Source organism: Oryx dammah, unplaced genomic scaffold (assembly GCF_014754425.2).
Source record: "Oryx dammah isolate SB20612 unplaced genomic scaffold, SCBI_Odam_1.1 HiC_scaffold_26, whole genome shotgun sequence".
In the NCBI taxonomy this organism is placed as follows: domain Eukaryota; kingdom Metazoa; phylum Chordata; class Mammalia; order Artiodactyla; family Bovidae; genus Oryx; species Oryx dammah.
The window spans coordinates 26547333-26563641 of record NW_024070210.1 but is presented as its reverse complement, the minus strand read 5'-3'; the positions used below and the strand labels follow the sequence as shown (position 1 = coordinate 26563641).

Sequence of the window (16309 nt, the reverse complement as noted above, 5' to 3'; positions counted from 1 at the left end):
TGCTCCTGTATTGCCCTTGGCCCTGCCACTGGTAACCTCTGGTTTGTTCTCTTTATCTGTGAGTCTCCTTCTTTTTTGTTATATTCACTAGTCTGTTGTGCTTTTTAGATTCCATGCATAAGTGATATCATACAGTATTTATCTTTCTCTGACTTACTTCACTTAGCATAATGCCCTTCAGATTCATCCATATTGTTGCAAATGCAAATGTGTGTTCTTTTTTATGGCTAAGTAGTATTCCATTATATATGTACCATATCTTCTTTATCCATTCATCTGTTGATGGACACTTAGGTTGCTTCTGTATCTTGGCAATTGTAAATAATGCTGCTATGAACATTGGGTTGCACATATCTTTTTAAATTAGTGTTTTGGAGGTGGTTTGTTTTTATTTATTTATTTTTGGGGGGGGGAGGCTATATACCCAGGAATGGAAATGCTGGGTCATGAAATTTATTTTAGTAATATGCCTCAATAGTTTCAGTAGACTTTTAAATCTTAAAGTCTTTACTAGTTAGTTTCAGTGAACTAGAATAATCTAGCAATTGGATGTTGTGATTAATTGAATTTTTTTGGTTAGTAGATCAAAAAGTAAAATACCCTATTAAATTAATGGTATTTTTTCCTTCTTTATTACCTTAGTAGGTTTAGTATAGTTAACATAGATGAATGAAGAATTAATGAATTCTGGATCTTGATCCTAAGGACCAATATTCATAACTTAAATTAAGAGTCAGCAAACTATGGCATAAGGTCTGAATGCAGCCCCCATCTGGTTTTGTACATAAAGCGTCTCTAATGTAGCCATGGCCTTCCGCTGTTTATGTACTGTTTGTGGGAGTTTTCATGCTGCATGTTGGCCACAGAGATCATATGGCTTATAAAAGGCTAAAATATTTATGATCTAGCCCTTAACAGAAAAAGTTTGCTGACCTTCACCTAGACTCTTAGAGCAGAGTTCTGTATTGAGAACATGGATATCGTGAGGGATGTTTGCTGAATACATTGTTGACCTAGATGCTGTCCCTAGAATATTGTTTTAAAAATAAAATTTTGGTGAGTTTGCTTTCCTGTGATATCAACATAATATGGATGTTTAAATACCATGCTTTGCTAGGGTTATTTCAGGGACTGAATTTTCATTTACTTAGTAAATAAACTGCATGATCTGTTGAAAGTCAAGTTGTTGGCAGACTAAATGGGACTTGAAGGTCCAGGGTGGATCCTTTAAAAACAAAGGAAGCTTATTTGCATCCTCTTCAAAGACAGGAATCCAAGATCACTCTCTGTTTCCTGGGCTGTGTTGATTCTGGCCATGTGTGCAGCTTATTCTAAAGAAGTCACAGAATTGACAGGTCTAGGTTCAGGTCCAGTTCTGACACTAACTAGCTGTGTGACTTTGGGCAAGTCATTTACCTGTTTAAACTCCAGCTTTCCCTCATCTTTGAGATAAGAAAGGCCTATAGGATTTCTGAGGCTTTTTCACCATCTAGGTATCTTAGTGGCATCCAAAACTCTGGAATTTAATTTCTTTTTCATAGAATCATGTGCGGGCACTGACGGCCCAGTCACCTGGTATTGAGCATTTGAATGAAGTGAGCCTCAAGCTCCCGCTTAGTGACGTAGCTATGAAGACATTACAAAACGTGAACCGGCAGTGGATCCGGGCCACGGCGACGGCACTGGAACGCTGCAGGTCAGAACAGCCCAGCGCCCGCCTTGTTTCAGTTATGGTAAAATTGACAGTTGAGCGCAGTAATGTCATTGTTATGTGGCTCTGTTCTGTTTTTAAACCTTTGTAGTGAGCTTCAAGGAAGTGGATTGAATGAACAGTTTCTTCATTGCTGTGAAAAGTGGGTCCAGCTTTTGGAGAAGGTAGAAGAGACACTCAAGGCACACATGGCTGACAGCCTTCCTGCTCTTCTGGAACAGCAGAAGACGTTTGAGGTAAATAAACCCATACCCTGCCACTCTGTCCCCCTCTCCCTGGGGCAGTAGTCAGGGGATGAGGGATTTAAGTAAAAATACGCAGAATACCTGTCAATCTTCAATCCCAAAACACATAATGTATGTCTTTAAGCAAATTCATTTGTCAGTTGATCATTTGTAAAACTCTCACACATTTCATAAATTTCCAAATATTGTTTTGCTACTCTGTTTTATTAATGACTAAACTCCTCCTAGCCAGGCTTCAGCAATACATGAACCGTGAACTTCCAGATGTTCAAGCTGGTTTTTAAAAGGCAGAAGAACCAGAGATCAAATTGCCAGCATTCACCGGATCATCGAAAAAGCAAGAGAGTTCCAGAAAAACGTCTATTTCTGCTTTATTGACTATGCCAAAGCCTTTGACTGTGGAAAATTCTGAAAGAGATGGAAATACCGGATCACCTGACATGCTTATTGAGAAATCTCTATGCAGGTCAGGAAGCAACAGTTAGAACTGGACATGAATAACAGACTGGTTCCAAATAGGAAAAGGAGTACATCAAGGCTGTATATTGTCACTCTGCTTATTTAACTTATATGCAGAGTACATCATGAGAAACACTGGGCTGGAGGAAACACAAGCTGGAATCAAGATTGCCAGGAGAAATATCAATAACCTCAGATATGCAGATGACACCACCCTTATGGCAGAAAGTGAAAAAGAACTAAAGAGCCTCTTGATGAAAGTGAAAGAGGAGAGTGAAAAAGTTGGCTTAAAGCTCAACATTCAGAAAACGAAGATCATGGCATCTGGTCCCATCACTTCACGGCAAATAGATGAGGAAACAGTGGAAATAGTGTCAGACTTCATTTTTGGGGGCTCCAGAATCACTGCAGATGGTGACTGCAGCCATGAAATTAAAAGATGCTTACTCCTTGGAAGGAAAGTTATGACCAACCTAGGTAGCATATTAAAAAGCAGAGACATTACTTTGCTAACAAAGGTCTGTCTAGTCAAGGCTATGGTTTTTCCATTGGTCATGTATGGATGTGAGAGTTGGACTATAAAGAAAGCTGAATGCTGAAGAATTGATGCTTTTGAACTGTGGTGTTGGAGAAGACTCTTGAGAGTCCCTTGGACTGCAAGGAGATCCAACCAGTCCATTCTAAAGGAGATCAGTCCTGGGTGTTCAGGAAGAAATGATGCTGAAGCTGAAACTCCAATACTTTGGCCACCTTATGCGAAGAGCTGACTCATTTGAAAAGACCCTGATGCTGGGAGGGATTGGGGGCAGGAGGAGAAGGGGACAACAGAGGATGAGATGGCTGGATAGCATCACCAACTCGATGGACATGGGTTTGGGTGGACTCCGGGAGTTGGTGATGGACTGAGAGGCCTGGTGTGCTGCAGTTCATGGGGTCACAAAGAGCCGGACATGACTAAGAGGCTGAACTGAACTGAAACTCCTAGATTTTTCTGCAGTAGATGGAACTTCTGGCCCAGCATTGGTTTCTTAGAATGTGAACATGGTGCCACTTCTCCAAGAGCATGTTAAAGTACTTCAGCTTCTCTCCATATTTTCACTGAGTAGTTCTATAAAGTATTGAGGCACCTGGTATAATTCTAACATAAATAATTTTGCAGAGGAGTTTCTCCATACTTTTACTGATGTATGTTTGAAAATCCTTCTATAGGCAGATCCTGCATTTCCAAACTATGCATGATTAGTTCACTGTAACTTTTTGATGAAACTGATTTAAGTCTGCATTGTTACAGTAAGGTCATCCACTGAAAATGAAATCTGAAAATGAAAACTTTGAGTTAGTTCCTGAACAGTTTAGTTTCTTCCTCTTCAAATGGATCTAATAGTATTTACTTGAGTCCTAAGCTGAAGAAAAAGTGAGACAATGCTTGTTTTACTGAGTGCCTCTCAAATCGAAGGAAATGGCAACCTACTCCAATATTCATGTCTGGAGAATCCCATGGACAGAGGGGCCTGGCAGCCTACAGTCCATGGGGTTTCAGAGAATTGGACACGACTGAACGACTGAACAACAACAACTCAAATCAAAGATGCCCAATAAATGGGTCTTAGATGTAGTTATTATTAGACCTATTTGCTTCTAAGATTGTATTTATAAGTGTGATGATTAAGCATTTTTTACAGTTAGGTTCAAATCATTTGAAAATAAATTATCTCACATATCCTCCGTAGATTTATTAGGAAATTCATGAAAACAGTTTTCACTAATATTTTACATTTTAATTCATGTACAGATGTTAGAAGCTGAAGTTTCTATAAACCAGACAATTGCTGATTCTTATGTCACCCAATGCTTACAACTCCTGGACACAGCAGAAATAGAGAAGAGGTAAGCTCTCCAGGATTCATGATGGCTGTGAGAATGTGGAAGGCAATGCGACTGGGTGGGCCTTCCACTACATGAATCTTAACATCAATGCCTGTGGCCTTGTGATTGATAGAGTGCTATGGGGCCAGTCTTCTGGCTATATATTAGGATAAAGTCTTGCTTCGTGGCCATAAAAACATCAGGACCCCTTTTCCCTGTGGTAGAGGAGTGAGCTTAACAGATCAGATGATTTGCAAACACGTGTCTGCCAAGTCCAGTTAACCAATTTTTTTATTCCAAAGGGTTCTTTTATAGTCTGTTTTCTTCTCTACCTTCAGCCTCATGATATTTTGCTATTTAAAAAATAAATTTCAAAGGACTGCTGTTCCCAGCAGGTGGCTATGTCACACCTGTGAAGAAGAGACTTCTCTCTATGCCGTGAACATGGGATGGGGTCTCTGGGCAGTTCCAGTCGGGCTGAGCAGAGGCCCTCAGACAGCCTGGTGGCACTAGCTGCACCTGCTCACACAGCTGATGCCCCTGCCAACAGCAGCCCAGGGCCTGGCCTCCTAAATGACTTCTCCATGCGTCTCCATAGGCATTCGTTTCCTCCCCATCATTCCCCATATGCTTCTGAATCTTCTTTCAGCATAACTAAGAAATACAAACCCCATTTCTTCCTACCTCTGAAGTAATAAATTCAAGCCAGTTTCAAGATGATTAACTACTTTTGATCTGATTAGCATGATTTTTCCCATAATAAACAAAAGGCCCTATTTCTCACATGAAGGGTGTTATTTATCTGGGAAAGAAATAGTTGAGTAGTTCCAGAAAGCATGTTCTTTATTGCTGCAATTATGTAGTGTACAACCCTCAAGTAATCAATAACATTACAAGGGACCTACCTATTCATCCGTTTGCCATTGACGCCATGCTTAGTTTTCCGTAAAGCACTTGGCATAATCTGTGTCAAAACAGCTTGTTTGAGGTCATGCGTGTCAGCAAAATCCCAGGCCCTGTGCAGTTCTTTTCTGCTCAACACCTTTCACCATCCCACACATTGCCTCCTCCAGCCCCACCTTCCCCATCATGTTTAAGTTGGATGGTGCTCAGATCTACAACAGTCTTTCTAGGTAAAATGGCAAATCTGACTTCCTATTACATGTTGATAGTTATTTTTTTCTACCCATAGATGTCAGAATTCTCTAACCGTCTATTTCCCCCAAGACCAGAATTTGTTTGGAAGTTCACGAGGCTCAAGGAGCAGTGGCAGAGTGCGGCCCAGGGCGTTCACCAGAGGAAGAGCGACATCGATGAGCTGGTGCGCCGGTGGCGGTCCTTCACCACCTCCGAGGGGGACCTGCTCCGCTTCCTCGCCAACACCAGCCACCTGCTGTCCGCAGTGAAGAGCCAGGACTGCCACAGCCTCCACCAAACGAGAAGCCTGATCCATGAGCTGAAGGTAGTGTGAGCCCAGCAGCAGTGTGGGAACCACAGGGTGCCTTTATTTGAAAGATGTTTGTTTGCTTCAGGTTTTGTGTTTTCTCTGATGTTCAAGTGTGCTCTCTGCAGTGGGGAGGCCAGTTGGTCATGGGGACCTTACTCAGCCGTGTCCTCAGCCTTGTGGGGTCAGAAACCCAATCTTATCTATTCATCCAGAAATAGTGAGGTTCTCCTGGGCTGTGAGCACAGAGATAGACTGGGGATGAGTAGGGGGAGTGCAGAAGTTTGGAGTGACAGACCTTTACAGCCTTGTGCTTTAGTCGTGTCTGACTCTTTGCAACCCTATGGACTGTAGCCCACCAGGCTCCTCTGTCCATGGAATTCTCCAGGCAGGAATACTGGAGTGGGTTGCCATTCCCTTCTCCAGGGGATCTTCCTGACCCAGGGACTGAACCTGCGTCTCCTGTATCTCCTGCACTGCAAGCGGACTCTGTACCATTGAGCCACTGGGGAAGCCTGACAGACCTTTAAGACAGTAACAAATATATAAATGATTAGCACAGTAGTAGTTTTCAACAGGACTCCTGCTTACTCTTTTTTATAAAAAATAGTTATTTGGCTACACCAGGTCTTAGTTGTGGTACTTGGGATCTTTAGTTGCAGCCTGCAAATTCTTAGTTGCAATAGGTGAGGTCTAGTTCCCTGACCAGGGATCAAACCCAGGCCCCCTGTATTGGAAATGCAGAGTCAGCCACAGACCACCTGGGAAGTCCCAGATTCTTGCTTAGTCTTGAAGGGCAAATTCATTTCGACAACGTTTCCAATACAAAAGTTGCTTGATGAACATAGGACTTAGAACAATTAGTTGGCAATTCCCAGGGCATGTTCCATTGAGTCATCGAACCATGCGTCACATTAGAGGGACAGTTAAACAAACCAGCACTCTTCAGAAGTCCTGTGCTTGCCTCATTTGTTTATCTAGGTGTCAAATATTAATTGAGTACCTGTTCTGTGCTGGTCACTGTTCTAAATGCTAGTTATATTGTGTGGACTAATAGAAGACCTGTGCTCTCATGTGGCAATCAGACAAATCAATAAACTAGAAAATACTGGTTTGTCTGACTGGGGGGGGCGGGGGGTGGAATTGGACAAATTAAAAAATAAACTATCGGACTGCAACATGGCATATGTGGGTCATTAAAATAGGGCCGATGATGGATAGACTAAGTGGCTGCTTTAGATTGGGTAATCTCTGGGGAGGTGACATTTAAACTGGAACCTGAGTGATAAGAAGGAGCCAGCTGTGCAAAGAGTTGAGGGTTGGAGGCGGGGAGCAGTTCAGACAGAGGAAGCAACTTTCCTGAGTCCCTAAGATGGCAACAATCTTAGCAAAAAAGAGGAAGAAAGAAGGGTCATAGGATGGGTGTAGCCAGTAGGCAGCAATGATAGAAAATGGACTTGAGAGGTAGTCATGGAGGAGCATTTTGGAGAGAGGCATGACAGCTGCGTAACAGTCTGGGTGTAATAGGAAGCTGTTGAAACTGGAAAAGGAGGCCACATATGATTCGTATTTTTAAAGGTCCTCTGGCTGCTCGGAGGGGGATGGATTGGGGGTGGGCGTGGGGTCACAGAAGCAGGAATCCCAGCGTATTACCTCTATTTATTGCTGCAAGACAACGAAGAGTTCTTATTCTCATACAGTCCTGGAGGTTGTCAGGGCTGTTAGGTGGCTCTCGGCAGGAGTCTCAGGCAGTTTGAGTCAGATGGCGGCTGAAGCTGGACTCATCTGAAGGCTCCCTCACTTTCATGTCTAGTACTTCAGCTCTGGTGTTGGAAGAATCCCTTGGACTGCAAGGAGATCCAACCAGTCCATCCTAAAGGAGATCAGTCCTAGGTGTTCACTGGAAGGACTGATGTTGAAGCTGAAACTCCAGTACTTTGGCCACTTGATGCAAAGAGCTGACTCATTTGAAAAGACCCTGATGCTGGGAAAGATTGAGGGCAGGAGGAGAAGGGGACGACAGAGGATTAGATGATTGGAAGGCATCACCGACTCAATGGACATGAGTTTGGGCAGGCTCCGGGAGTTGGTGATGGACAGGGAGGCCTGGCATGCTACAGTTCATGGGGTCGCAAAGAGTCGGACACGACTGAGCAACTGAACTGAACTGAACTTCAGCTCAGCCAGCCAGGATGTGGAGCAGCTGGGGCTCCTTGGGCTTCATTCCCTGCAGACTCTACACGTGGTAGCTTCCAGTAGCTGGACTCCCTACATCCAACTCATGGCTTCAAAGGTGCATGTCCCACAGAAAGGAGAGCCAGGGAGAAGCTACACCACCTTTTTAGACCTTGCCTTGGACATCAGCCATTTCTGCCATCTTCTGTTAATCAAGGCTATCACATGTGCCCACAGGGGTTCAAGAGGAGGGGGTAAAGGTACCACCAGTTGATGGGGAGGGGCAAGGTTCTAGGAGAGCATGTGGGGCTGGTAATATTGTTGTGGCCATTCTGTGAAAAATACAGAAATCTCCTGTAACTCACTAGGCTGTTTCAGTGGTCTTGGTTAGTTGTTAGGATGGAGAAGACAAGGGTGATCACAGTGAAGACAACAAGGCTGGCTGTAGGTGAAGCTTACAGGATGTGCTTATGGTTTGGATATGGCAGGTAAATAAAAATCTAAATCCAGGTGACTCTAGGTTTGGAGGTTGAGGATCTTGGTGAATAGTGTGCTACTGACCAGTCAAGGGAGACTGGATGAGAAGCATGTCTTTTGATGAATTCAATCTGAAATGGCTAAAAGATGTCTATAACAGTGGCTATGTCAGCAATACTGAATATTAGAAGGACAAGTGTGGAGGGGCAGTGTTCCTTTAATTGCAGTTTTTCTTCATTTGGTTTTCATGGAGTTTTCTCTTTGTTTGTTTGTTTTGATGTTTTGATTTTTCAGTCATATGGCTTCTGGCATCTTAGTTTCCCAACCAGGAGTTGAACCCAGGCCCTGGGCAGTGAGAGCTTGGAGTCTCAACCACTGGACCACCAGGAAATTCCCTCTTTTTTGCATGTGGGCTATGCTAAGTATTGCTGAAACTATCTTTGTAAATAAATGCTCGATTGATTTTTTAAAAATATCAGCTTCCATTTTGAAAAATGCCTATATTATGTCTCCCTTGAGAAATTTGAAAATAAAGGAAGTCATATTTACAACAGAAATAAAGGCCATTTTTTTTCTTCTGAAACCAAATGCTTTTGGAAATATAAATCAGTTGTAAAGTTTTTACTTCATTTCTGTAATATAAATACTTGGTTTTAGTCCCTTTTAAAGGAAAATCTATATGATATCCAAAGAGAATTTTTAAAAGCTATCCCTTTAGGGCAAACACTGATGTATATAAGTGTTTAAGTGCTAAAGTGTCTAGTTTTATATTTTACCTTTTTTATTTGTTCTCTCCTTTTAACAAAATTTATTTATTTTGAGTAACTAGTAATTATCAAAGATTATAATTGTACAATATTGAGAAGTATAGAATACAATTATTGGAAGACCATTTCTCTATAATATTGTGTTGGCCTCTGCCACACATCACCATGAATCAGTGACAGGTATATATATGTCCTCTCTCTCTCAAACCCCCCTCCCATCTTCCACCCTATTGCATCTCTCTAGGTTGTCACAGAATGCTGAGACATGTTGAGTTCCCTGTGTTACATAGCAAGTTCTCACTTGCTTGCTTTTTTACATATGGTAATGTATTGTTTAGCATAATGTATACATTCTACTCATGAGGGTTAGGAGTAAGCTGACTATATCATAATGATAATGGTATTTGCTCTTAGTATCAGATCTAATACTCCAGTCATTTTCTTAATACTCTTGAATTCCTTTATCTTGTAGACTTTTATTCTGTGAAGTGTATTTTTATACACCTTTTATCAACGCTTGGAAATTATTTTAAGAACACATCATTTGGTGGTATGCTGTCTACTCAATTAAATATCAGCCTTTGATGTGAATGAGTGTTTGTGTGTGTGTGTATTCTAACCAGATTTGTTTAATTTATATCTAGTTTAACATTTAAGAGAGGCTCTGAAGGAAATACACACAAACACGTGCAAAGAGTCATATTTTGCTTAAGCAAATTACTTTTTTTTTTTTTTTTTTAAAGAATAAAGAAATTCATTTCCAGAGGTGGCAGACTACCTATGCATTAACCCTGGAAGCTGGGGAAAAGTTACTGAACACAGCTAACCTGGAAACTAAAGAGTCAGTTAATAAGAGAATCAGTCAACTTCAGGACAACTGGAAGGACACAAAACTCCAACTTGGAGAAATGATTAAACGGTTCCAGAGCACTGCAGAGGTAACTCAACATTTTCTTTTCCTTTCGTGGTATTTAAACGTAGTACATAGAAGTTTTGTTTGCTCTGCAAAGATGGCAGTGATTTTAGGAAATCACAATGTTGTAGGTCTTCCAAGGGACCTTAGGTCGGGCCCTGCTGATCCACCAATCATGATAGTTACCTAAAATAATAATATATAATGTTAATGGAAAAGCTTAATGTTAATATCTAAATACTTGAGGTGCTATTTTATATTTACCTTTATGAAACAGGAAACTAACTCATGTTCAATGGAAGTTCAGTAACCAAAGCTAACGTTCCATGTGTAGTCTGTCTTTGAATCTAGTATATGAAAGTAAATATAGTGATGCTTCCTCTTTCTGCTACCTTCAAAGAATCCACTTTTCCATATAATTGAATTTCCCAGATAATTTATGATTATACCTCTAAAAACCAAAATGTCTTCTTTTGAGTGATTATTAGAAAAATCCTTAATTTTTTTTATGTTAAAAAATCCCAAGTTGTTCTTAAAAACTCTGAGCTGCTTTGAACTTAACTCCTGCATTGTTGTGCTTTTTGAGTTCTTATGTGGTTTTTATGGTTTTTCTTTCTTTCTATTTAATGTTAAGCTGTCTATTTTTACTTTTTATTTCTCTGAGAATACTTACTCCTTATAGCCCACCCTTTTCTCTAATCTGTTGTGTGTGTATCCAAACCAGATAACCAAGCTTGTCAGAGATATTTTTCTGAATAAAGAATAAATATGTGCTGAGTTAGGGCCTGAACATCTCTCCTATAAATAAAGTATCTGAATTTTATTTGGTGTACAAACTGCATGAAATTAGTTAACTAGAAATTAGTTAACCAGACCGTTTTTGAGCACGTGCTATGTTTGTAAATGCAAGTGAAGGTTTGGTGGAAGTGAAAAGGACTCACAGTTTTGTTTCTCCCTTCACTTTCTTCTTGGTTATGTTCCAGAGGGTTGATGTTGCTAGATCAAGTGGCTTCTCCTTAAGTGAGGGTTTGCATGTAATTGGGCCCACCCAAGGATATTTAAGTGTCAGTTGCACTGAGGAATAGAATAGTGTTTGAGTCTGTGTTTGTCTGTTTTTAGTAACTTCAGGAGAGTAATTTTAGTAATATCAGGAATAGAAATTTATCCTAATGAATTATAATCTCCCTTGCAAATACAGGCAGAATTGAAAAAAAAAAATACAGGCAACTATTTGTTCAGTAATGTAAGGTTTAAGGAAAAGATCTAGTATGAAAGAAAGGCATCCACAAGGGAAACTGTAGCCTTAGATTGACTCACTTTTTTTTAATTGGAGTATAATTTGTTCACAATGTTGTGTTAGTTCCTGCTGTCAGCCATGTGAGTCTGCTGTGTGTGCCTATATCCCCTTCCTCTTGAGCTTCTCTCCCACCCTGCTTGGTCATCACAGGCACTGTGCTGAGCTCCCGGTGCTATACAGAAGCCTCCTGCTAGTTATCTATTTCACACGGGGTAGTGTGTGCATGTCAACACTACTCTGTCAATTCATCCTACTTCTAACTGGATGTACCTGGACCAGTCAGTTTTCTCTGAGTTTCAGTTTTCCCGTTTTAAATGTGATACTAACACTTGCCCTGTCTGTCTCCTAAGCTTATTATAATTACAGTGAGATAGTGAAATTGAAAAAGCTTTATAAACTATAAAGCAGTCCAAGCAGGAGGTGGCAGTCAGAACAGTGGTGAGAAATAGAATGAAACTTGACTGTGAAAGGGTCACTAAAGCCAAGCTATGTCTAGAAGGGGGAGAGAGAGCAGAAGGACGGCACTAGAAAAGAAGACAAGAAAAGTGGTTGAGTGCTTTTGCTTTTCAGTGTTAGTAGAGTGTATGGCCAAGACTGGAAATGCTAAAAATTAATCTTTCCAGTAGCCTTTGAAATGTGAACTTTTCCAAAATTAAAATAGAAACAAGTTAGCTAGATCAGAGATATGGGGAGGGAGGAAGACGTATTTCTAAGCAAAAAGCAACCCAGTGGTTGAGATGAGCCACACATAACCCTGCAGAGAGGCGTAGAACATCCTGTCATCCCAGCTGCTTTGTCGGCTAAGACAAGGACCTGGGTGTCTGCGTGATTTACAAAGACACATTTAATAGTGCAATTACATGGATTAAGTTAATTATCCTTTTCCTATAATTCATTCTTAAACAGAAAAATACTTACCAATTTTACCACTGTTTTCAAATAGACCTGGGACCAGTGTGAAAAGAAAATCAAGGAGTTGAAAAACAGGCTGCACGTTTTAAAGGCACAAAGTAAAGACCCTCTTCCAGAACTTCACGAGGAGCTCCACAGAGAAAAAGAACTGATTAAGGTATTGAGTTCTGAAGTAGTGTTCAAGATAATCACTCAGCTGTTTTCTGAGAAGTTGAAGTGTTTGTCTTTCGTTGTCTGTGTGAAACAAGTTTTCAGGTCCACTTGGAAAATATTTTTTCTACCTTCTCTGTAATACACCATGCTGGTTGCTGAAACAACTAGAATCCATGCTTTTTGAGATTCATGTGTGAAGGCTAGAAAGATTTTTCAGAAATTCTTCTTTTGGGGGATTTTGCCCTCAAATCGTCCTTCTGTTTCTCCTGTGTAACATAAGATGTGGCCTCTGAGATTACACTGAAAGCTCTTCCTTTATCAAATGGCCTTGTGTTTGAATTAAAGCTTGACTGAAGAATTAATTTTTTAGAGGACAGTAGTTAGGGGTTTTGCTCAAATACAAAGTTTCTGTAATATTTTCCAAGCTATATTCTGCTTAATGGATACTACACTCACAAAAATTCCTGGGTATGTCAGGGCTTTGCAGAAGACAAGGCAAACTCACCAATAGGAATTTGGACCAGTTAAATTTACAGGTTAGGAACTCCCTCCATCTCTTTCCTTTCTACAGATTTGATGTTGGAAAGACATCCACAGCCTAATGGAATATAGTTTAATTTTTTTTCCTTCCTTTAGTGACTTCAGGGATCTAATTGAAAATAATTAGGAAGAATTGAGTAGTCTCCTACTTCAAGCTGTGCTGGAAATTAGTGTCTTCCTGCCTGAACCTTTTTTCTTCATTGTAAAAATTTATAACACGCAAGAAAGTTCAAACATAACAAATAATATGACAAACTTCCATGAAACCATCAGCCAGCAGAAAAATAAAATATTACAAATACAGTTCAAATGCCCTGTATGATCTCCAAGGTATTCCCTGTCCCCAGAGGTATCCACAGTTCTAAATCTGGTGTTTTACCATTCTTATGCATTTCTTTATCATTTTACTATATGTATATGTCGATCTCGGTGGAATGTAGAAGTATTGTTTTTAAACTTTATATAAGCAGTACCGTTACTCTGTACTTAAGTCATAAAGATGTACTTGTCCGTTTCCTTCTTAAAGTTTTCAAGTTTTACTTTTTACACTTACAGAGTATCTTTATTCACTGAAGCACTGATTTTTGTTTTGTTCATATAGATGCCCATTATCCTGTTGTCCATTTACTGATTAGTCCAGTGTCCAATGTCAGGTTTCCATATATGCATGGTTTAATTCTTGGTTCTCTGCTCTATTCCGTTGGTCTGCCTATCTTAGCATTTATACCAAATCATCTTGAGTACTGTGTTTTATTTGAATAAATCTTCGTTTCAGGTGTGGTGTATCCATCCCTCATTCTCACACGTGAGTGTGGATGTCCTTGGTTCTTTGGTTCCTCACAGCTTTTAGAAGCCGCTTGTCAAACTAATGGAAATCCTGATAAGCGTTACAGTGGAGCTGTATTGAATTTATAGAGTAATTTGGAGGAAATTAACATCTTTTTGACATCAAGTCCTCCTGTTTTCAAATATGGCATATTTCTCCTTTTAGTCATGCTGAGTGTTTCATAACTTTCTTTATATAGTATTGTATATCTTTTGTTAGATTTATTTCTTGATGTGTTACTTTTAAAGCTGTTGAAAATACTGTCTTTTTCTAATTATATTTTTTGTTTATACTGATGCCTAGAAATGTGACTGACTTTTCTGCATTGATACTATATTTAACTGTCTTGGTAAATTCTTTTATTAATGCTGATAATTGTGTCAGTTCTTTTGGAAGTCTATGAACACAGTTACCATTGGTGAATAATGACTTTTTTGGTTATTTTAATTCTTATACTTCCATTCCGTCTACATTGGTCAGTACCTCCAGAGCAGTACTGTAGAAGCATTGATAGCTGGCCCCTATGTGTCAGTCCTGATTTTAAAGAGAATGTTTTCATTTCACCATGAAGTATGATTTTTGCTGGTCATGTGTTAGTAGATGCCTTTATTAGGTTAAGAAGGTTCCTGTCTATCCCTGATTTTCAAAGTTTTTATCATCTCTATATCTTTAAGTTGGGATCTAGACTTCAAGTAACAGATAAGAGGACTTGGAGCCCCTCTGAGATGACACATAGACTTTCCTCCCATCAAGTCCAGAAACCTGTGCAAAACGTGAACCATAAGCCCACATTCAGTTCAGTTCAGTCGCTCAGTCGTGTCTGACTCTTTGAGACTCCATGGACTGCAGCATGCCAGGCCTCCCTGTCCATCACCAACTCCCAGAGTCCACCCAAACCCATGTCCATCGAGTCAGTGATGCCATCCAACCATCTCATCCTCTGTTGTCCCCTTCTCCTCTCACCTTCAATCTTTCCCAGCATCAGGGTCTTTTCAAATGAGTCAGTTCTCTGCATCAAGGGGCCAAAGTACTGGAGTTTCAACTTCAGCATCAGTCCTTCCAATGAATATTCAGGATGGAGTGGTTGGATCTCCTTGCAGTCCAAGGGACTCTCAAGAGTCTTCTCCAAAACCATAGGTCAAAAGCATCAATTCTTCGGTACTCCACTTTCTTTATAGTCCAACTCTCACATCCATACATGACTACTGGAAAAACCATATCTTTGACTAGATGGAAAGCCCATGAGGAGGCATAATTTCTCCCAAATAGGACAATTCTCAGTTTCCACTAGGATCCTTTCAATTTCCATAGCCTCAGCATTCTATTTTTCTGTGCAAAGAACTGGGGAGAGGGGGTAAGAGCATTGAGTTCATTCAACCTATGACCATATTCCAAAGAGATCGCAAGTAACCTAAAGCCTGTCCAGAGCAGTGTTTATCATTCTTAAGTCACTTGGGGAAAATACCTAATCACTCAAACTTTACTTTCCTCCTTGGAAAATTACATTCCCATCACAGCCAAATTGACATATGGGGAAGTTGCTTTACATGGTTATATGTGTCTGTATATGTGTATGGTTTCTTTGTTGTTGTTGTTCAATCACAAATCGTGTCTGACTCTTTGCAGCCTCATGGACTGCAGCACGCCAGGCTTCCCTGTTCTTCACTGGCTCCCAGAGTTGCCTCAAATTCATGTCCATTGTGTCGATGATGCCATCCAGCCATCTCATCCTCTGTTGGCCCCTTCTCCTGCCTTCAGTCATATTTTATATGCTAACTATAAACTGTTATGAAAATTATTATCACTATAGTGGGCATCAATGTTCACAAAACTGGTCATATGATTGAATCCATGGGATAGTTTTATTTTTTAAATAATTTTTATTGAAATATAGTTAATATACAATATTATACTAGTTTCAGGTGTACTACACAGTGATTTGACATTTGCAGGCATTAAGAAATGATTACCACAATGTCTAGTAATCATCAGTCCTCATACAAAGTTATTACAATATTATTGACCATGTTTCTTATGCTATATATTACCTCTCTGTGGCTTATTTATTTTATAGCTGGAGGCTTGTACCTCTTCATTAAATTTTTTTTGAATAAGTAATGTGGTCACATGGTTCAGAATTCAAAAAAGTATACATGAAAACTTTTTTCCCATCAGTTTCTCTCCACAGAAGCAGTGTTACCAATTGTTATATTTTCTTCCAAAGATACACTATGCATATACAGACAAATACATATATATATATATATACACACACACACACACACACATATACAGATTCATATTTTGATCTTCTTTTTACCCAGCTGGTAATGTAGAGAAATACGACTTGACAATCCCAACACTAATTGAATCCACAGGAAGGCTTAAATGCTGTTGTGCTGTGTTAGAGTTCAGTCAAAGCCTGTGCAGTGCACCACTTTATGTAGTCAAGTTTTCCATCATATTCCATATGGATCGTTGGAATTTCACAGGTACTTTTGCAGTATAGAAAATTTATCTTGTT

The 16309-nt window shown here is 40.0% G+C and overlaps 1 protein-coding gene across 7 annotated transcripts in view; it reads left to right on the top strand.

Annotated features, from left to right (window-relative positions):
• SYNE2 (spectrin repeat containing nuclear envelope protein 2) overlaps window positions 1-16309 on the top strand; it is a 323973-nt gene that overhangs the window by 265776 nt on the left and 41888 nt on the right. For all 7 annotated transcript variants that reach the window (XM_040226258.1, XM_040226261.1, XM_040226260.1 and 4 more), the window contains 6 exons: window positions 1542-1696; window positions 1803-1947; window positions 4208-4302; window positions 5509-5743; window positions 9888-10082; window positions 12298-12423. In XM_040226258.1, the coding sequence (XP_040082192.1) occupies window positions 1542-1696; window positions 1803-1947; window positions 4208-4302; window positions 5509-5743; window positions 9888-10082; window positions 12298-12423 (951 nt within the window). The remainder of the gene's footprint in view (window positions 1-1541; window positions 1697-1802; window positions 1948-4207; window positions 4303-5508; window positions 5744-9887; window positions 10083-12297; window positions 12424-16309) is intronic.